The 22,987-nt window shown below is 44.4% G+C and overlaps 1 protein-coding gene across 1 annotated transcript in view; it reads left to right on the forward strand.

Annotated features, from left to right (window-relative positions):
- Positions 1-22,987, forward strand: part of SEC23A (Sec23 homolog A, coat complex II component) — a 308,648-nt gene that overhangs the window by 27,002 nt on the left and 258,659 nt on the right. Inside the window, exons 5-6 of the mRNA XM_029598498.1 lie at positions 16,086-16,322; positions 20,261-20,340. Coding sequence (XP_029454358.1) covers positions 16,086-16,322; positions 20,261-20,340 — 317 coding nt within the window. The remainder of the gene's footprint in view (positions 1-16,085; positions 16,323-20,260; positions 20,341-22,987) is intronic.

Consider the following 22,987-nt stretch of genomic DNA (forward strand, 5'->3'; position numbering starts at 1 on the left):
ATCTGTCAACCATGATCTTTGCCAGCAATTTAGTAGGGAAATTGGCTATATGACTTCATTTACCGTGGGTTCATGGCCTGATTTGGGTAATACTGTCACAAAGGCCATATTCGGTGAGTATGGGAAGCAGCCTCTATCGACCAAGTCACTGTACATTTCTCCCAGAGGTACCAAGATACGCTCACCCAAATTCTTAAAAAGCTCTCCAGAGTATCCATCTGGGCCCAGAGCCTTTAGCAATTTTACTTGCTTAATTCCCTTTTGCATTTCCTCTAAATGAATATGGGCATTCGAAACATCCTTTAGATAAATTAGTGGTTGCTAGGTATTCCTCAACTAATGTGGCATCTGCTGGTATCGCCGTAAACAATCTCTTATAAAATGCCTTAAAAATATTACAACTATCAGTAGTGGAATTAGTAAGCCTTCCTTAGTTATCTTTCAAGGCATTAATAAATTTGGATCCACCCCATTTCCGAGTCAGATTGGCCAACATTCTGCCAGACATTACCAATTTGGTAAAATTTTGATTTATAGTATAACATAGTTTCCCTGTACGTACCCGGATCAGTCCAGACTGTGGGTTGAGCCTCCTTTTCAGCAGGTGGAGACAGACTAAAACTGAAAGGATATCCTATATGAGGACAGAGCCTATCCTGTAACCCTTTAGTATTCGTCTGTCTCCAGCAGGTGTAGTAGCTCACCCTTCGGTTCCCTGCTTTAGGCTAGTCAGCCTCTTCTTTCGGATCAAGCAAGTACTTCTTTAGGAATCTTCTTTCTGTAAAAAAAAAAAAAAAATTCCTAGGAACAAGTTTATTTTTTATTCTGTGTGGGAGACGGTGCCGTCTCCTAGCTCTTGCCAGACTCAGGGGGGCTTTGCCCCTTGTGCGCTGCATAGCCTGAGTCCATATCCGCTTCCAGGTGTGGGGACCGAGTCTGGTAGTCCAGGTCTCGTCTCCCCCTCCTCTGGCTGCCGAGAGGGTTAGAACCCGACTTCTGTGCTCAGTTTAAAAAATAAATAAATAAATACATTTTATATTTAACTTTGATTTTAAGTTACAGGTATTCCCCTACCTCTAACTTAATTACAGCAGTAGACCAAAAATATTTTCTTTTTGTGGTCTCCAGAAGCCTTGAACCGGCAGCCAGAAAGGCAGGAGTCAGCAGGTTTCCCTCCTGCTTCACTCCGGGCCTGCTGGCTGTCACTAAAACTTTTTTTCTCTCAATTTTTTTTTTCAGAGCGGCTCTCCTATGCCCCGGCAGGCAGCCTGCCTCTCTTGTGGGCAACCCTCTTCGCGATTTTCGCGAGAGGGCCTCTGCTCTGCTTGCCTGCCAGGTGGGGAAGGTCCCTCCTCGGCAGGGCAAGCAAATTTAGCCCGGGGATCGAATCCCCCTCGGCATGGCCAGGCCGTTCCGGGGTCGGCAAAGCCCGGGAACTGCGGCCATTTTGGATTTTTCAGCGGCTCCGTTTTCGGAGCTGCCTGGGGCTGGGGGGCCGATTTTTTTTTTTTTTTCAGAGATGCCCCCCCCCTCCCCCTCCCGGGAAGTCCAGGGCCCATTTTTCCCCAGAATTTGTCCTCCTGCACAAATCCTATTTAGCTAGCCTGCAGGAGGAGGAGGAAGGGCCCCCGCCGAAAATTCCTCGCTCCGCGCCGTTGACTGCTAACCCGGATGCAGAGCCCCAGGGGCCGGTGCGGGTGGTCCCGGGGGTGCTCCCCCGCCCTGACCCCGTGCTTCCGGATCCCGCCGCTAGCCCGGATACAGAGGGTACCCTTCCCCTGCAGGGGGATGACCCCAGAGTCGTCCGTATGTTCCGCAAGGAGGAGTTGGAGCCCCTCCTCCCCTTTGTCCTCCAGGAATTGAGGTTGGAGGGGCCCACTATGGATAACCTGATGGCCTCCTTGCCCAAGGACATGAACCTGAGTCCTGGCGGGACTCAGGGCTCCGGCTACCGCTTTTCCCTTCCATCCCATGCACAAGCTGTTGCTCCTACGGGAATGGGAGGCTCCCGAGGCGGCACTCCGGGTGGGGCGTGCCATGGACAAACTTTATCCCCTTCCAGAGGAATGCTTGGAAAATTTAAAAAATCCCTCCGTGGTCTCCTACGTTTCGGCGGTCACAAAGCATACCACGATCCCGGTAGAGGGATCGACGGCACTGAAGGACGGACAGGACCGTAAGCTTGAGGCTCATATGAAACGCAGCTTCGAAGTCCTGGCTCTCGGAGTCCGGGTGACTTGCTGCAGCAGTCTCATGCTGCGGGCAGGCCTCAGGTGGGTTCAACAATTACTCGGCGCCCAAGGCCTCCCGTCGGCAGAAGCGGAGCAGGCTGAGCATCTGGAAGCCGTCATCGCTTACATGGCAGATGCGCTGTACGATCTTATTCATGTTCAGGCGAAGGCGATGGCTTCGGCGATGTCCGCCAGAAGACTCCTCTGGCTATGCAATTGATCGGCCAACCAGTCCTCCAAAGCCCGGTTAGGCACGTTGCCTTTCAAAGGTAAGCTGCTCTTTGGTGAGGACCTTGAGAAACCTATGGATGCCTTAGGGGACAATAAGATCCATAAGCTTCCAGAGGACCATCCTAAATCATCCCGTTCCTACACACCTTCTCGTCCTCGCTTCCGGGGCCAGTGTCGCTATACCCCACGCGGACGGGGTGGTCCTTCAAGGGGTTATTCTTCCCGATCCCAGTCTTGGTCGCAGCCCTTTCGTGGGTGGCAGCCCTTTTGCAAGGGCCAGCCCACGCGCTCCACCCCCAAGCCTGCCACACAATGAAGTTCAGCTGACTCATTCCTCGGTCCCCTCTCTAGGCAGCCGCCTTCAAAATTGTTCGCGACCTTCCAGATCTTTTTCTCGTCTCTCCATACGGGCGGTCCAAGAGGGACGCGGTGGAACAAACCCTCGCCAGACTCCTGGATCTGGGTGCGGTAGTCCCGGTCCCGGAGAGGGAGCTTGGCGCCGGCCGGTATTCTATTTACTTTGTCATTCCCAAGAAGGATGGGTCTTATCGCCCGATCCTGGACCTCAAGAGGGTCAACCGGGCCCTCAAAATTCCCCATTTCTGCATGGAAACCCTGCGAGCGGTCATCGCAGCGGTTCGCCCCAGAGAGTTCCTCGCTTCACTCGATCTTGCAGAGGCATACTTCCATATTCCGATTCACTGTGACTACCAGAAGTATCTTCACTTCCACGTTCTCAACCAGGACTTCCAGTTTCGGGTGCTTCCTTTCGGTCTCGCGACAGCGCCTCGCACCTTCACCAAATTCATGGTGGTGTTCGCGGCGGCTCTTCGCCAGGAGGGAATCCTTGTTCATCCCTACCTGGACGACTGGCTCATCAGGGCCAAGTCGGCGGCCTCTTGCCAACAGGCGGTGGATCGCGTGTTCTTTCCTCGCGTCTCTCGGGTGGATAGTGAACTTCTCCAAGAGCAACCTTTAGCCCTCCCAGGACTTAGAGTTCCTGGGAGCCCACTTTGACACCCGAGTAGCCAAGGTCTTCTTACCTCGTGCGCGCGCTCTCAAGCTGATCAAGCAGATTCGGAATCTGATTGCGCTGCCTTCCCCGATGGCCTAAGACTACCTGCAGTTTTGGGATCCATGGCGTCTACCATCGACCTCGTCCCCTGGGCTTTTGCTCATATGCGTCCGTTACAGAAAGCTTTGCTATCCTGTTGGCAGCCGGTGTCGGAACAGTTTCACATGGTCCTTCCGTTCTTGGACTCTACAATCGCCGACTTGCAGTGGTGGCTATCGCTCCCTCATCTCCTTCAGGGAATGCCTCTTCAAGCTCCACAGTGGACGATAGTAACCACGGATGCCAGTCTGTCGGGCTGGGATGCGGTTTGTCTCTCCCAGTCCACCCAGGGGACCTGGTCGACAACTCAGTCTCGCTGGCACATCAATTGGTTGGAGACTAATGAGGAAGTTGGGGAGATACCAGTTCCGGAGATGGTTTTCAGGGGTGATGAGTCAGACGAACTGAACAAAATCACTGTGAACCTGGAAGATGTAGTAGGCCAGATTGACAAACTAAAGAGTAGCAATCACCTGGACCAGATGGTATGCATCCTAGGGTTCTGAAGGAACTAAAAAATGAAATTTCTGATCTATTAGTTAGAATTTGTAACCTATCATTAAAATCATCCATTGTACTTGAAGACTGGAGGGTGGCCAATGTAACCCCAATATTTAAAAAAGGCTCCAGGGGCGATCCAGGTAACTATAGACCAGTGAGCCTGACTTCAGTGCCAGGAAAAATAGTGGAAACTATTCTCAAGATCAAAATCGTAGAGCATATAGAAAGACATGATTTAATGGGACACAGTCAACATGGATTTAGCCAAGGGAAGTCTTGCCTAACATCTGCTTCATTTTTTTGAAGGGGTTAATAAACATGTGGATAAAGGTGAACCGGTAGATGTAGTGTATTTGGATTTTCAGAAGGCGTTTGACAAAGTCCCTCATGAGAGGCTTCTTCGAAAACTAAAAAGTCATGGGATAGGAGGCGATGTCCTTTCGTGGATTACAAACTGGTTAAAAGACAGGAAACAGAGAGTAGGATTAAATGGTCAATTTTCTCAGTGGAAAAGGGTAAACAGTGGAGTGCCTCAGGGATCTGTACTTGGACCGGTGCTTTTCAGTATATATATAAATGATCTGGAAAGGAATACGACGAGTGAGGTTATCAAATTTGCGGATGATACAAAATTATTCAGGGTAGTTAAATCACAAGCAGACCGTGATACATTACAGGAGGACCTTGCAAGACTGGAAGATTGGGCATCCAAATGGCAGATGAAATTTAATGTGGACAAGTGCAAGGTATTGCATATAGGAAAAAATAACCCTTGCTGTAGTTACACGATGTTAGGTTCCATATTAGGAGCTACCACCCAGAAAAAGATCTAGGCATCATACTTTAAAATCGTCAGCTCAGTGTGCTGCAGCAGTCAAAAGAGCAAATAGAATGTTAAGAATTATTAGGAAGGGAATGGTTAATAGAACGGAAAATGTCATAATGCCTCTGATTCGCTCCATGGTGAGATCGCACCTTGAATACTGTGTACAATTCTGGTCACCGCATCTCAAAAAAGATATAGTTGCGATGGAGAAGGTACAGAGAAGGGCAACCAAAATGATAAAGGGGATGGAACAGCTCCCCTATGAAGAAAGGCTGAAGAGGTTAGGGCTGTTCAGCTTGGAGAAGAGACGGCTGAGGGGGGATATGATAGAGGTCTTTAAGATCATGAGAGGTCTTGAACGAGTAGATGTGACTCGGTTATTTACACTTTCGAATAATAGAAGGACTAGGGGGCATTCCATGAAGTTAGCAAGTAGCACATTTAAGACTAATTGGAGAAAATTCTTTTTCACTCAATGCACAATAAAGCTCTGGAATTTGTTGCCAGAGGATATGGTTAGTGCAGTTAGTGTAGCTGGGTTCAAAAAAGGTTTGGATAAGTTCTTGGAGGAGAAGTCCATTAATGGCTATTAATCAAGTTTACTTAGGGAATAGCCACTGCTATTAATTGCATCAGTAGCATGGGTTCTTAGTGTTTGGGTAATTGCCAGGTTCTTGTGGCCTGGTTTTGGCCTCTGTTGGAAACAGGATGCTGGGCTTGATGGACCCTTGGTCTTATCCAGCATGGCAATTTCTTATGTTCTTATGACCCTGGCGGTACGCCTGGCCCTTCAGGAGTTTCTCCCCTTAATTTACGGAAAAGCGGTACGAGTCTTGTCCGACAACTCTACCACCGTGGCTTACATAAATCGCCAAGGGGGCACCCGCAGTCCTCTGGCCCTAGAAGCCAGCCGTCTCTTCACCTGGGCGGAACGGCATCTGCAGTGTCTGGCAGTCTCCCACATTGCGGGCAAGGAGAATGTTCAAGCCGATTTCCTCAGCCGTCAATCGCTCGATCCGGGGGAGTGGGAGCTCTCGACACGGCCATGGCTCTGATAGTGGACAGGTGGGGGCCGCCTCCCCCCCCCCCCCCCCCCCCCCACCTGGACCTCATGGCGACATTGCGCAACACGAAGGCAAATTGGTTCCTCAGCCGCTGGAGGGAGCACGGCTCGGAGGGCATGGATGCTCTGGCTCTCCCGTGGCCGGCGGATGTCCTTCTGTATGTGTTCCCCCCTGTGGCCCCTGGTGGGGAAGGTTCTCAGAAGAATAGAGCTCCAACGGGGTCCTGTGATTCTGGTTGCACCCGAATGACCTCGAAGGCCGTGGTTCGCAGATCTCGTCAGTCTGTTGACGGATGGACCTCTCCGACTCTGTCATCTCCCCCATCTACTTTGACAGGGGCCTGTATTTTTCGACCAGGCTGATCGCTTCTGTCTAGCAGCCTGGCTTTTGAACGGTAACGCCTGGGGCGTAGGGGCTATGAGGAGGAGGTCATCTCCACCTTGCTGCGGGCCCGGAAACAGTCTATTTCCCTGGCTTACGTGCGTATCTAGAAGGTTTTTGAGTCTGTGCGGAATCCAGCGTCCCAGTGCGCTCCGCCCTGGTCTCTTTGGTTCTTTCTTTTCTTCAGAAGGGTCTTTCCAAGGGCCTCTCCTTCAGTTCTCTGCGCGTGCAAGTCTTCGCTCTCGGCTCTCTCTTGGGTCAGGTGGAAGGTCATTCCCTAGTGGGCCATCCGGACGTGATTCGGTTTTTGAGGGGTGTTAAACATCTCCGCCCCCCTTCTCGTGCCACTTGCCCGTCGTGGAGTCTTAACCTGGTCCTCCGGGCCCTCTGTGCGGCTCCGTTCGAACCCCTGCGTCGCACTATGCTAAAAGACCTTACGCTAAAGACTGTTTTTCTGGTCTCTATCTCCTCCGTTCAGCGGATCTCCGAGATTCAAGCATTGTCCTGTCGGGAGCCCTTCTTGCGCTTTTCTGATTCCGAGGTTTCTCTCAAGACTGTCCCTTCTTTCTTGCCCAAGCTTGTCTCCAACTTCCATGTCAACCAATCGGTAGAATTCCCTGCGTTTTCCCCAGATGAAATTGCGGGTACGACTGGGGGCGATCTCAGTCGGCTAGATGTCAAAACGAGTTCTGCTTCGCTACTGCCAGGTTACCAATGATTTTCGGGTTTCGGACCATCTCTTCATCCTCTGGAGTGGACCCAATCGGGGTAAGCCGGCTTCTAAGACCACCATTGTGCAGTGGTTGAAGGAGGCGATCTCCTCGGCCTATCTTTGCCAAGGTCGACCGGTCCCCGAGGGCCTCAAAGCTCATTCACTATGCTCTCAAGCTACTTCCTGGGCGTAGAGTCAATCGGTTTCTCCACAGTAAATTTGCAGGGCCGCCACATGGACGTCCTTGCATACATTTGCTCGTCACTACTGTCTGGATGTGCAAGCTCCGGTTTTTGGTTCCTTTGGGTGGCAAGTGCTTCGAGCAGAACTGTCGCGGTCCCACCCAGTTTAGGGAAGCTTTGGTACATCCCACAGTCTGGACTGATCTGGGTATGTACAGGGAAAGGAAAATTAGTTCTTACCTGTTAATTTTCATTCCTGTAGTACCACGGATCAGTCCAGACGCCCTTCCCTGTCTGTCTTTCTTATGTCCTCTCGAAGCTGGTTTCTTGCAGATTCTGATTCTCCATTTTTGTGCAAGAATACTGAGCAATTACACCGGAAGCCTTGGTCATTTTTAGTACCAAGTATACGCAAGAGCGTATAGCTATACCATGTTTATTACATTGTTCTACAGTTGCTCCATTGAGCTTTATGGTTACTTGCTTGATCCTGTTCTGGTTTTATTGTTTTCTGCTTTGACAATGGTTATACTGAAGGGTTACAGGATAGGCTCTGTTCTCATATAGGATATCCTTTCAGTTTTAGTCTGTCTCCACCTGCTGGAAAGGAGGCTCAACCCACAGTCTGGACTGATCTGTGGTACTACAGGAACAAAAATTAACAGGTAAGAACTAATTTTCCTTTTTTGTGCCCGCTTATGTAATAAAGAATTAAGTATAGTCTGAAGTTCTAAAAAGCTTGGGTGAGCAGCATTAAACTCTGAATACTCATCCCATTTATTGAACAAATAGGTATAAACATTTTTGTCTCTCTATAGATACCTTGAGAATTTCCACTAGATTTCAGGGCTGGAAGCCCTCTATATCCATCTAGACCATGGTATGGTCTGAAATCTCAAATCTGTCCCATCTCTACTTTTACCAATCTGGAGAAATATTGACTACAAATAAGTAAATAGTCTAGATGGGAAAATGTGCCACATGCCCTAGAAAGGTGTGTACACTCTCTAACCATTGGGGATAGTGTTCTCCATCTATCAATTAAATCCAAATTATGGCAAACATAGGAGACTCCTTTAGTTCTATGATCCTCTAAGAAACCTTTATCTGAAGATCTATCTAAAGCAATGGTTCTCAACCTTTTTTTGGCCGTGACACACCTGACAGATGGTTCTCACATGCGTGACACACTGAACATGTGACCATTACAGGGCTAAATGTAAACATGCACTCTGCATCCACAGGAATCCACTCATCCCCCAGTAATGAATGCAGAGCAGATCTAGAGCATTACCCTGTACAACTCTCCATACAAAAAAGATATTCTGGTTCTGATGACATCTCAGTAAAAGCAAAACAAACTCCCTTTACTACCAGGCACAATAGCCTTCCTTATGAAAAGACAGTAATTTACCACTAATGCATATCCTATTGAGAAAACATAACAAATAAGATTGATACAAATGCCTACATGCTAGTAAAATACCTCACCTCGGTCACACACCCAGAACTCACCTTCACCAAGTACAGAAAAACCCACAAATTATAAATATGGAGACAGAAACTGGAATGGAAAACCAAAAAAGCCACTCTGCATGCAGTGCGAACCTGGAGAAATGGAAAGAGAAATATAGCACTTAACAGACTCTCAGGATTTTCAATAATGCACACAAACTAACCCGCCCAAAGTTACACCTGTATGTATTATGGAACACACTGAACCAATAACAACCCTATCTAAGAAATACAACTATCAAACCAGGTCCTAAACACTAATACATTTCCTATTGGGAAAACAGAATAAGCTAAGCTGCTATAGAGCCCCACATAGAAATAATTGTAAAGCTATACTAAAAATGTTACAAAACAGCTGCTGAACAGAATAATATCCAACAATTAAAAACTCATAAAAAATTATTAAAACATGTCCATATATGAATAAAATATTTCAAAACAGCAGACATCACATAATACCCAATAATTAAAATGGCAGTCAATCAAGAAAAATACATTTAAAAAGCCACCTTTACTTACCCTCTCCAGCAACTCTCCTATTCCTTTCCCTTCTAGGCTAATAGCACTCACCAGAAGCAGCAAGGGCTGCTGAAGCTCTGTCCTCACAGTCCTCTTCCTTAGCACCCACAACCAGACACACACTCACACCAGTAATCTCCCTGACCAGTCTCTCTCTCTCTCAATCACACTCATGCTGTCTTATATGCAAGCTCTCAATCACACACAAATGCTCTCACCCATTCATACAAACTCTCACCCAGGCACTCATTCACACACAGACACACAAGCTCTCACCAAAAACTTCTTCCTTCACTGCAGGGATGGGCTCTAGTTCCGCCGTGGCTTTACTCTGGCGGGTCTTCTTTTTTCGCCACCACAGGGATGGGCTCCTGTGGTGGCCTTGGTCGGAGTCGGGTTTCCTCTTTGCCGCCACGGGGATGCTGGGTCGGGTTTTTCTCTTTACCGCCACGGGGATGGGCTCCCATGGCGGCCTTGCTTCATCGGGGTTCAACACGGCTATTCCTCCCACCCCACCCCCGGGCTCTGCGATGGCTGCCTCACCGGCCAATCAAAGGTTTCCTCCCTTCTTCCTACTCCCACTGGCAGGTAGAAGGGAGGAGGCTTCCAATTGGCCTGCGCAGGGGCAGGCAGAATGAAAGAGGCTTCCCATTGGGCAGTGAGGGTAGGAAGAAAGGAGGCTTCCAATTGGCCCGCGGGGGCTGGAAAAAGGGAGAAGGAAAGTACAACGGGGCAGTGGGACACCGGGAGACGCGACACACCTGCCAGGGCTTGGCGACACACTGGTGTGTCTTGATACACCGGTTGAGAAATGCTGATCTAAAGTGGTGTCCAATACACAATTAAAGTCCCCTCCGATTATAAGCAGACTCTGACTAGCACTTGCCAATAGTTTAATGAAGTTTATAAAAAAGAAATGTGTATAAGAGTTAGGAACATATATATTACAAACAGTTACCAACTGACCAAATAAAACACCAATTACCATTTGAAATCGTCCTTCTGGTTCCATCACCACGCACTGAGGTTGGAAGAGGACGTGCTTCCCTATCAAAATGGCTACACCCCCTGTTTTATTAGCAGATTGAGATGAGTATACTTCCTCTACCCACATCTGACGCAGCTTCTTATGTTCGATTTCATTCAAATGAGTTTCCTGTAAAAATTCTATGTACACCTGGTACTGCAGTGCTTGTAAGATTTTGTAATGCTTATAAACTGAGCCTATTCCAGATACATTCCATGAAGCATATCTAATGGAGGTATGAGCCATTATCTTATCCTTTCACATTTTTGTTCCTTGGGGCTCCACACTTAATTTCCCCACCATTCCGTCCAAGTTTCCCATCCTAAACTCTGAACTATGTCTCTCAAATTTTAAGATCAGACACACCCTTTTGAAAGAAGCTCAGATGATTCTTACCCTCATTGCATTCCTCCCTCCCTCCTCTATCCGAACTCTTTTTCCGGTAGTTCCTTCCCAATGCTCAAGACCCCTTTATCCAACCCTTATATCCTACCACTCACCCCTTGAACTGTACCTCCCCAACCTTTCCTTCGAAAACTCCTATACATAGTGTCAAAAGACCATCATCTATGTGTAAGATCATCTCCTCTCATCAACATGCACAGAAAGAGAGGAAAAAACCCCCCAATGTCTTTCCACACTGCTGCCATCAGATATCCATGCAATAAGAATCTCGGCTCCAGTCTGTCCTTCCGTTGTCTTTCTTCATCATCTATAAGTCCAAGCTCTTCTAAGCCGAGCACCAACGTCCCGTGCATATGTGCTTCACTGTAGTTCTTATCACACAAATAAGAGCCTAACTTTCTTGTGTTGAATTGATCTCTGCAAAGGTTCCCTTCCCTTTCTTATGCTTCTTCCCAAATCTCCTTTGTAATTCCAAGAAAAATAGCTCCAAACATCCAAAATTCACAATAGTCCTGACATAAAGATGAACAAAAACCAGAGAGCAGCGTAACTCAAACATTGTCACTCCATCAGACAACAGTATTCTCGCTCAAGGCTAGCAACGTCTCACCCTGTATTTCCATAAAGAAGCCCAGATTGAATGTTCTCAATTATTCCCATCCGGTTGCAAAGAATTCAGAAAAGCTGTAGCTCCATCCACCATGTCATAGACAGACACTATGTTGTCCTTTGTAATCCTTAATTTTGCCGGGAACCTCAGCGAAAATGTAATCTTCTTCTCTGCTAAGCAGGCACAAATTGACGCGAAAGCTTTTCTTTGGGCCGCCACCACTGCAGAATAGTCTGGGAAAATTTAAAATTGGTTCCCCATGATATACCTACCACATTCCTGTTTTTCTGATAAGCCTGTAATATGTCCATATTATAGAGCCGAATTTAATAGTTAGCAGTCACTGGACAGGGTCTAGATTACTGCCCATACCAAGCACCTAAGCGGTGAACCCTCTCAATATGAAGAACGCCATGCATGCTAGCTGAAGTGCTCGCGGAAGCCATTCTTCTAACACTCCCGCAATTTCGTTGTCCCGAATATTTTCTGGCAGGCCAATAAATCTGAGATTTCCTTGACAGGACCTATTTTCCAGATCGTCCAATTTACTAGCTTGCTGCTTGCAATCTATTTTAGTGCCACAATCTACGCCTCTAATTTGGGCTCCTGATCATTTAAGTCGGAGACCCGCGATTTGACATTCTGAATATGCTTTGTGGAATCAGCAAATAATGTAAATATTTTGTCAGATTTATCATACATTTTTTTTCATATTTAACGTCCAAAGCAGTAACAACTATTGCTGCTACATCACATCCTTCAAGCTGATATCGGGCGGAGAAGGCGGCGCACTCGATGAAGCCACCATTTTAGAACTCGCCACTATTCTTTTCTTATTCTTTTTGCTGCAGCTTTGAAGCCATAAATCTAGCAAAAGGATGGAGCTGTTTCTGATGGGCAGGTACTCCAATACGATATTTTATGGTCAGAGGCCAAAAAAGTATAATATAAACTAAATTTAACACCACAGATAGGAGGAGGGGACCGGGAGCTGAGCCGGAACATGTCACATGGTCTCTGTGGTCCTCTTTTTTTTTTTTATTTAAAAAAAAAAGTTTGCCCACTCTTGATCTACAGCATGGGTTATTTTTTCCCTATATACATCACTTTGCATGAATCCACATATTTCATCGGCCATATGGAAGCCCAATCGTCTAGTCTCGCAATTTATCACAATCCGCTTGTGATTTAACTACTCTGAATAATTTTGTGTCATCTACAAATCTAATCACCTCACTTGTAGTACCTCTTTCTAGATCATTTATAATTATATTAAAAAGCACTGGTCCATGTACAGATCCCTGAGGCACTCCACTGTTTACCTTTTTCCACTGTGAAAAGAGATCATTTAATCCTACTCTCCGTTTCCTGTCTTTTAACCAGTTTGCAGACCACAAAAGGACATCTCCTATCCCATGACTTTTGTTTTCTCTCATGAGAGACTGTCAAAAGCCTTTTGAAAATCCAAAAAGACTACATCTATGGGTTCACCTTTATCCACATGTTTATTAACCTCTTCAAAAAAAAGTAGTAAATCCATGCTGGCTGTGTCCCATTAAATCATGTCTATGTATATGTTCTGTGATTTTATTCTTTATAATAGTTTTCACACAGGGGGCCTTCCATCTTCGCCGAGAGCAGTGCGCCGGGGCCTTCATCTTCACCTTGAATGGAGCACGTCCCGCGGCACACGCAGGACGCGCTCCGTTTGCAGCATGCCGGGGTCTCCTCTGCTATTTTCTGCACAGAATTTGGCAATTCTGCGCGGGGGGCGGGGGGAATTCTGATCTCCGCAGTAGCACAGAAATCCCCCAGGACTAAGTTTGTCAGTCTCTTCCATGTTCACCGTGATTTGGGTCAGTTCATGTGAATCATCACCCTTGAAAACCATCCACATTTTGTTACATTCTAGCCTTATTCTAAAATGGATTATATGCATTGTTATATTACAGCTTTATTCGAAAATGGGTAATATGCATGTTTTCCCACAATCTATTTATTTATTTTATTTATTTATTTATTTAATTTATTAGCTTTTATATATCAACATTCGTGGGTACATCATGCTGGTTTACAATATAACTGAAGGAGGAAATTACAGAAAACCAGGGTGGGGGGAGAGGGAGCAGATAGGAAGAGAGAAGGGGCAAGAGAAGGGAGGGAAAAACAGGAAGAGGAGAAAAGGAACGGTACCTGATGGAAAACAACAGAAGACCATAAGTAGCATTGCAAATTATACACTCAGTAAGGGACTGTGTATAACCTTATACACTGTGGAAAAACTTATATAAATTATACTCCAAAAAGTATTATATACAATAGTATACATTATCTTTAACTAGTACATACAGGAGACACTATATATGACATTACAAATTTTGCGTTCAGATAGGCAACTATATATAGATGAGCAGGGTTGCTATAAGGAAAAGTAATGTTTAAAAGACAGTGGGGGGGGGGAATAAAAGGGGTATAAAAGGGTTACTATAGGGAAAAAGGTGGGGTATAAGGAAGGGGGAAAGGGGTAGAAATGGGGGGTAAATAAGGAGGAGAAGAGAAATGGGAGACAAAACAGAGTATAATTAAGGGACTAAAGGAGAAGGCTATGAATACATTAATGACAAAGGCTCTTTCTCTGAAGGAGTAAAGGGAGCAGGGGAACTACGTAGGATCCGGATCAGGGTAGACCATTTTAAAGAGCCATGTTTTAACCCCTGTTTTGAATTTCCGAATGCATTGATCTACATGAAGTACCCCATAATGACAAAGCAAATTCAGGTTTGTAGAAATTTGTGCAAATTTAATTAAAAAACACTAAAATATCATTTATATAAGTATTCAGACAATTTACTCAGTACTTTGTTCAGGCATCTTTTGCAGCAATTACATTCTCAAGTCTTCTTGGGTATGATTCTACAATCTCGACACACCTGGATTTGGGGAATTTATCACATTCTTCGCTGCAGATCCTCTCAAGCTTGTCAGGTTCGTTGGGGAGTGTCAATGCACTAATATTTCCAGGTCTCTCCGATATGTTCAATCGGGTTCAAGTCCACGCTCTGGCTGGGCCACTCATTCACAGACTTGTGATGAAGCCATTCCTGCATTGTCTTGAATGTGTGCTTAGGGTTGTTGTCCTGTTGGAAGGTGAATCGGTGCCCCAGTTTGAGATCCAAAGTGCTGTGGAGCAGGTTTTCATCAAGAATCTCTCTGTACTTTGCTCCATTCATCCTTTACCTTGATTCTGACTAGTCTCCCAGTTCCTGCAGCTGAAAAAATCCCTACATCATGATGCTTCACTGTAGGGATAGTATTTGCTAGGTGATGAGTGGTGCCTGTTTTCCTCCAGACATGACGCTTGGCATTCAGGCTAAAGAGTTCAATCTTGGTTTTGTCAGACCAGAGAATCTTGTTTCTTGTCATCTGAGAGTCTTTTAAATGCCTTTTGGCAAACTCCAAGCAGGCTGTCATGTGCCTTTTACTGAGGAGTGGCTTCTTTCTAGCCACTCTAACATAAAGGCCTGATTGAGTGCTGCAGAGATGGCTGTCCTTCTGGAAGGTTCTCCCATCTCCACAGCTGGACTCTGGAGCTCTGTCAGAGTGACCATTGGGTTCATGGTCACCTCCCTGACAAAGGCCTTTCTCCCTCAATTGCTCAGTTTGGGCCAGTGAGCGGCCAGCTTTAGGAAGAGGCCTGGTGGTTCCGAACTTCTTACATTTAAGAGTGATGGAGGCCATTGTATTCTTTGGGACCTTCAAGGTTGCAACAGTTTTTTTTTGTACCCTTCCCCAGATCTGTGCCTCGACATAATCCTGTCCTGGAGGTCTACAGACACTTTGACTTCATGGCGTTTGACTTCATGGCTTTGTTTTTTTTTTTACTTCATGGCTTTGGTTTTGCTCTGATGTGCACTGTCAACTGTGGGACCTTATACAGGCAGGTGTGTTCCTTTCCAAATCATGTCCAATCAATTGAATTTACTACAGGTGGACTCCAGTCAGGTTGGAGAAACATCTCAAGGATGATCAATGGAAACCAGATGCACCTGAGCTCAACTTTGAGTGTCTTAGCACAGAGTCTCAATACTTATGTAAATGTGATATTTTTCAGGTTTTTTTTAATTGCAAAAATTTCTACAAACCTGATTTTTCTTTCCCATTATGGGGTATTGTGTGTAGATTAAGGAGGGAAAAAATGCATACTATCCATTTTAGAATAAGACACTAGTGTAACGAAATGTGGAAAAAGTGAAGAGGTCTGAATACTTTCTGAATGCATTGTAATTACACAATAAAAGATGCTCAAAATATAATAGCCTAAAAGGCCTGAGCTAGCTGCATCTAAAGTTCATGTATTCTGTTTATTGATGGATGTGCTTCTCTGGGTTAAGTGCTCAGAAATGAGAGACTAAATATTCTATCCTAGCAGGATCTAGAAGTACTATATTAGGTCAGAGGTCTTGCTTAGGATGATTAACTGGAGAGAGAAAATTTTTTTAAAGTTATCTACAACTGAATTGTATTTGATTAAAACTTTTTGTAGCAGTGATTCTCAAACCTGCCCTCAGGGTCCCCCAAGCCATTCAGGTTTTCAGGATATTCAGTGAATTTGCATTTTATATATTACTGCTTTAATTATATGCAAATCCATTTCGTGCATGCTCACTGTGGATATCCTGAAAACTCAACTGGCTTGGGAGTCCTTGAGGACAGATTTAGGAACCACTGTGCTTTAGTCTTCATTTTCCTCCTGTCTATTTTCTATAGCGTGGGCCCCAGATGCCATTAATATTTTTGTATGTTGTGGACACATGCATGGAAGATGAAGATTTACAGGCCCTGAAGGAATCTATGCAGATGTCGCTAAGTCTTTTACCACCAACTGCTTTGGTTGGTCTTATCACCTTTGGGAGAATGGTGCAGGTCCATGAGCTTGGCTGTGAAGGAATCTCCAAAAGCTATGTTTTCCGAGGAACAAAAGATCTGACTGCAAAGCAACTTCAGGTAAGCTACAAGAAAACAAACTGGGAGATCCGGGCCATATTAAAGTAGTAAAAGGAGCTTATGTGTATACACTACAGTTCAGGTGGCGGGATTTAAAGAAGCAGTATTATCAGAAAGCAGTATTTTTAGATGATTCAGGTGGTAGCTAATAGTTTTGGTTAAGATGGTCGACACCCACCTTTTTTTTTGTTGTTCAGATATAAATTTAATTCCTGTTGTACTAGGGTTTCCCACTATCAGTAAATTTACTGACAGTAAATGGGTAAAAATTGGCCATAAAAATTTCATATTGGTCAAAATATCAGAGACGACTGGGCCTGTGTCTCTGGTGCTATATGCTCAGATTCTAAGAACATGCCATACTGGGTCAGACCAAGGGTCCATCAAGCCCAGCATCCTGTTTCCAACAGTGGCCAATCCAGGCCATAAGAACCTGGCAAGTACCCAAAAACTAAGTCTATTCCATGTTACCGTTGCTAGTAATAGCAGTGGTTATTATCTAAGTCAACTTAATAGCAGGTAATGTACTTCTTCTCCAAGAACTTATCCAATCCTTTTTTAAACACAGCTATATTAACTGCACTAACCACATCTTCTGGCAACAAATTCCAGAGTTTAATTGTGAGTTGAGTAAAAAAGAACTTTCTCCGATTAGTTTTAAATGTGCCACATGCTAACTTCATGGAGTGCCCCCTAGTTTTTCTATTATCCGAAAGAGTAAAAAACAGATTCACATCTACCCGTTCTAGACCTCTCATGATTTTAAACACCTCTATCATATCCCCCCTCAGCCGTCTCTTCTCCAGGCTGAAAAGTCCTAACCTCTTTAGTCTTTCCTCAGAGGGGAGCTGTTCCATTCCCTTTATCATTTTGGTCGCCCTTCTCTGTACCTTCTCCATCGCAATTATATCTTTTTTGAGATGCGGCGACCAGAATTGTACACAGTATTCAAGGTGCGGTTTCACCATGGAGCGATACAGAGGCATTATGACATTTTCAGTTTTATTCACCATTCCCTTTCTAATAATTCCCAACATTCTGTTTGCTTTTTTGACTGCTGCAGCACACTGAACCGACGATTTCAATGTGTTATCCACTATGATGCCTAGATCTTTCTTGGATAGTAGCACCTAGTATGAAACCTAACATTGTGTAACTATAGCATGGGTTATTTTTCCCTATATGCATCACCTTGCACTTATCCACATTAAATTTCATCTGCCATTTTGATGCCCAATTTTCCAGCCTCACAAGGTCTTCCTGCAATTTATCACAATCTGCTTGTGATTTAACTACTCTGAACAATTTTGTATCATCTGCAAATTTGATTACCTCACTTGTCGTATTTCTTTCCAGATCATTTATAATTATATTGAAAAGTACGGGTCCCAATACAGATCCCTGAGGCACTCCACTGCCCACACCCTTCCACTGAGAAAATTGTCCATTTAATCCTACTCTCTGTTTCCTGTCTTTTAGCCAGTTTGTAATCCATGAAAGGACATCGCCACCTATCCCATGATTTTTTACTTTTCCTAGAAGCCTCTCATGAGGAACTTTGTCAAATGCCTTCTGAAAATCCAAGTATACTACATCTACAGGTTCACCTTTATCCACATGTTTATTAACTCCTTCAAAAAAAGTGAAGCAGATTTGTGAGAGCAAGACTTGCCTTGGGTAAAGCCATGCTGACTTTGTTCCATTAAATCATGTCTTTGTATATGTTCTGTGATTATGATGTTTAGAATACTTTCCACTATTTTTTATGGCACTGAAGTCAGGCTAACCGGTCTGTAGTTTCCGGATCGCCCCTGGCGCCCTTTTTAAATATGGGGGTTACATTAGCTATCCTCCAGTCTTCAGGTACAATGGATGATTTTAATGACAGGTCACAAATTTTTACTAATAGGTCTGAAATTTCATTTTTAGTTCCTTCAGAACTCTGGGGTGTATACCCATCTGGTCCAGGTGATTTACTACTCTTCAGTTTGTCAATCAGGTCTACCACATCTTCTAGGTTCACCGTGATTTGGTTCAGTCCATCTGAATCATTACCCATGAAAACCTTCTCCAGTACGGGTACCTCCCCAACATCCTCTTCAGTAAATACCGAAGAAAAGAAATCATTTAATCTTTCTGCGATGGCCTTAACTTCTCTAAGTGCCCCTTTAATCCCTCGATCATTAACGGTCCAATTGACTCCCTCAAGGCAAGATTACAGTGCTCAGGAGTAGAGGAACAGATAGTGGATGCTGTGTGCATGACTCCAGCATTCTGCATTCATAATCTTGTACTTCTGAGTTCTTTTGTATAGATACTAGGTGCAATGCTGTGGGAAGTAAGAGCAACTCCTGTAGTAGCACTCACTGACTGGAACATAGTGTAAGAATCTTGAAGACTTTGAGAAAATGTCTACAGCTGAGTTTGCAACTACTGATTAGGTTGAGCTCAGCCAGAGAACAGGTCAACAGGTGTCTTGTAGGAACAAGTCTATCTAACATTGATGGACATTATTCATAGCCAGATGAAAGCTGTTGTACAACCCTTTTGGTAGACACACAGCCTGATGTAGGCAGAGGGAACTCTGGTACATAAAGGGATAAATCTCAACATGGAAGGTCTAGCTGTATGCTGAATGGAAACAGTGAAATGTGTGGCATCTATATCTATATAGACGGGTGATCTCCACAAAGCAGAATATAAATATAGGGACAAGGGAGAGTGTTGCCCTAATATGTTACTTGCTCTTTATTACAAACATTTGTAAAAGCATAAGAAATAAAGGCCCTGATTTAATGAGGCTTTTTTCCCATTTTGTGTCCCATTTTGTGTCTCCTGTGCGCTATTGCCCCTTACTGCATAAGGGGTAAAGCTAGCGCGTCGAAAACATGCGTCCAATCGCGGGTTAACAGTGCGCTCCACCGCACTGTACTGTATCGGCCTGAAAGTAGGGAATCAGGGTCCTATAATACCAGGGAAAGTGCTACCCTGGCAAGGACAAGACAAACAAACAGGCCAGGTAACTAGCTAAGTCTCCTTGAATTTAAAAAAAAAAAAAAAAAGGGGGATATAATAATACAAGCAACAAGCCATGCTTTGGCAAAAGACTACTGACTTCCCCTCTGCTGGGCCAGCCTTTATGATAGTGACATCAGAGAGGAAAATTTCATACTCTGCCCCCATCTGCTGGTGGGAGGGGGAATCCCACAGGTTACTAGTCTGTCAGGACTCCAGAAAAGCCAATTAGCAGGTAAAATCTAATTGAACTTTTCATAGGAATTAGAAAATTCATCTTGCTGTTTCAAAGTCACTTTTAGTGATATATATACATATATATATATATATATATATATATATATATATATTTTTTAAATCTTACATGCCAAAAAACATTTATACTTGTTCTGTTCTGCTTTTTGTTAAGGGGTGAGGATGCCTACATAGGATCTCTGAGAATTCTATGAATAGGCAAAACTTGTAAAGTAACTTTTTAAAAATTTTCTTATAGTACCTTCCAAGAACTTTTGATACATTGTTCATGAACAGAGCCAATAAATTGTAGATTGTTGATTTAAAAAATGAGAATTTATAGTCTAATTTCTTGCAAAAATGTACTAGAGTTAAATTGCTTCACAGTTTAGAATCACAGGTGGGGATGGGGGCAGGGCGTCTTAGTCTCCTTTAGGGCCTGATTTAATAAGGCTTTTTTCCCCTTATTCTGTATCTATAAGTGTAGTCCTTGATGGAACTGAGTCTACATGTTAGTTCATTTTCAAGAAGGCCAAACGGCCTGGAGTCTAATCCAATGCATACAACCCTTAATGGCTGTCCATGTACAAGTTACAAACTGAGCTACAAGGATTGACGTTAGCATATTGCTTTTTGTGCACTTTTTGTTTGTCAATGAATATATAATTAAAAAAAAAATGTAATTACAGGAAATGTTGGGACTTGCTAAAATACCAGTTTCACAAGCAACTCGTGGTCCTCAAGTTCAGCAACCGCCACCTTCTAACAGGTAACTATTAATTATTTCACTATAATCGTAGAAGGCAAACTCTTTGCTTCAGATGCATTCTGAGGATAATTAGCAGCAGGATTTGAATATAAATCTGTTTTGAGGAAAATATGATCACATTTTTTTTTTATTTGATTTATATTCCGCTTTTTGGTACTTCAAAGGAATTACATTCAGGTACTGTAGGTATTTCTCTGTCCCCAGAGGGCTTACAAACTAAGGGGCTGATGCAATATTGGCGCATAGAAAGCGGGCACTCAACTCTTAACACATGCCCACTCACTTCTCTTGGAACCCAATGTCATATTTAAATGACTTGACATGCTAGGGAAAATTGTGCGCCCCTAGCACGTCCTTAACATCGGGTGCCTGGATGACATGACTGGGCACCCATGTCTGACCTGCTCTAAGCTCCCTCCCCAAAAGTCTGGCCCGAAAGGTCAAGTGGTCCAAAATGATTGCCGTCTTCACGTAGAAGTCATACAGGCTCGTTATCACACCATTATCATAAACATTCATGTCACTCGCACCACAAAAAGTCGGCAAAGATGAGTGCAACATGGGAAGTAAGCCCCTCTGCTTCTATGTCATCTCATATATAAGGTGCAAGAACCTTATCCCACAGAGAGGTAATACAAGTTACTTCCTCTAATGCTTCTACAGCCTCAGATGATTCAATGAGGATAATACACGAAAAGAAACAAAGATTATAAAGTTTCCAGTACTTTACTTCAAAACACTCCAATGCAACCTAAAGCATGTGAGTCACAAAGACCAGCTGCTCGTTCGATAATGCCCCCTCGTACAAAAGAGGCATTTCTTCAATTGTCCCAATCCTTAGCAGGGTTTTATGAAACCCTTGAGTCATCATTCAAAATCTCTAATGATACCGCGGTCAGTTTCCTAGAGAACCGTCGGTGGAACCTCCAGCATCTCCAATAGCAAAGCGACCTACTTCACCAATTCATAAACAGGATACACCTCTCGATTCCCCTTCTCCACAAACATCCCCATCATCATCTACAGGATTCCCATCGGACCCGCAGGAGCAACCTCAGGAGCCGTATTCCCCTCCAGAAGACCTTACATACCCAAAATTTTTAGAAAAATTGGGTACAATATTGCATCTAGAGGTCCAAAAAGAGACAGACCCTAGATCAGAAACCTTTGGTCTCCTAAAAATTTTCGATGCTCCAGGAGAACCAACATCACTTCCACCACAAGAACTCCTGCATTCAGTCTTACTGAAATCCTGGGAAACACCTTACGCAATCTCAGCGGTTTCCAGGAAGACGGACATAAAATTTCGTATGAGGAAAACATCACCTTACTCTATACCACAATTACCACATGCTTCAATTGTGGTAGTCAGCAATGCAAAGGTTCAAGAAAACAAAGTCTCATTCCTCATATCCACTGGGCAAAGACAACAGATATTTAGATGAGTTTGGCAGGAAAATATACCATAACTCAATGTTGAATGCCCGCATTATGCACTATTAATTCTACATATCCATATCTACATATCTACATATCCATATCCATATCTACATATCCATCCAACACAGCACGGCTTCAGAAAACTCTACAGCACAGAAACTCTCCTCCTCTCCCTCACCGACACCATCCTCAGAGGCCGAGACAGTGGCAAGACATTTCTACTGATCCTCCTCGATATATCAGCCGCATTTGACACCATCAACCACAGAACTCTCCTCACCAGACTTAAAGAGATCGGTCTGCAAGACACTACACTCAACTGGTTCAAATCATACCTCTCTAACAGATCCTTCATTGTCAAGACAAACTCTTCTGAATCCTCCCAAGTGCCCCTCACCCATGGCGTCCCTCAAGGTTCTTCACTATCCTCGACCCTCTTCAACATCTACCTCCTCCCACTATGCAAATACCTCTCTGATGCCAACCTCACCTACTTCGTTTATGCAGACGACATTCAAATTCTCCTCCCCATCACCAAATCCATTGAACTCACCATGGAAAGATGGAACAAACTCAGTTCAAATTTATCTCAACTGCTATCACAACTATCTCTCTGCCTCAACCAAGCCAAAACAGAAATCATTCACATCCAGGACGACCGTCCCGCTTCCCCCCTCGAGAGCACCCCCTCAAACAACACAGGAAGCGCAAACAACACTGGGATGCCAAACTTATCAAGAACCTCACTCACACCATCCACAAAAAACCTAGGAGTAACCATCGACAGCCAACTCAACTTTAAACGACACATCTCCAATATAATCAAAGATGGATTTTTCAAACTTCAAACACTTAAAAAACTCAAACCTCTCCTCCAACTGCATGATTTCCGAACAGTACTACAATCAATTATTTTCTCAAAACTCGACTACTGCAACTCCCTCCTCCTTGGACTTCCTGAAATCCACATCAAGCCCCTCCAAGTTCTACAAAACGCCGCCGCCAGAATTATCACCAATCACAGAAAATCCTCCCACATCACACCCACTCTCAAAGACCTCCACTGGCTGCCCATCACACAAAGAATCCAGTATAAAACCCTCACCCTTCTTCACAAAAAAATAAACAACAACAGAATGGTCTGGCTAAACAACAACATCCAACCATATTTCACACAAAGAAATCTCAGATCCACCAACTCAGGTCT

This window comes from Rhinatrema bivittatum, chromosome 4 (genome assembly GCF_901001135.1).
Source record: "Rhinatrema bivittatum chromosome 4, aRhiBiv1.1, whole genome shotgun sequence".
Classification (NCBI taxonomy): domain Eukaryota; kingdom Metazoa; phylum Chordata; class Amphibia; order Gymnophiona; family Rhinatrematidae; genus Rhinatrema; species Rhinatrema bivittatum.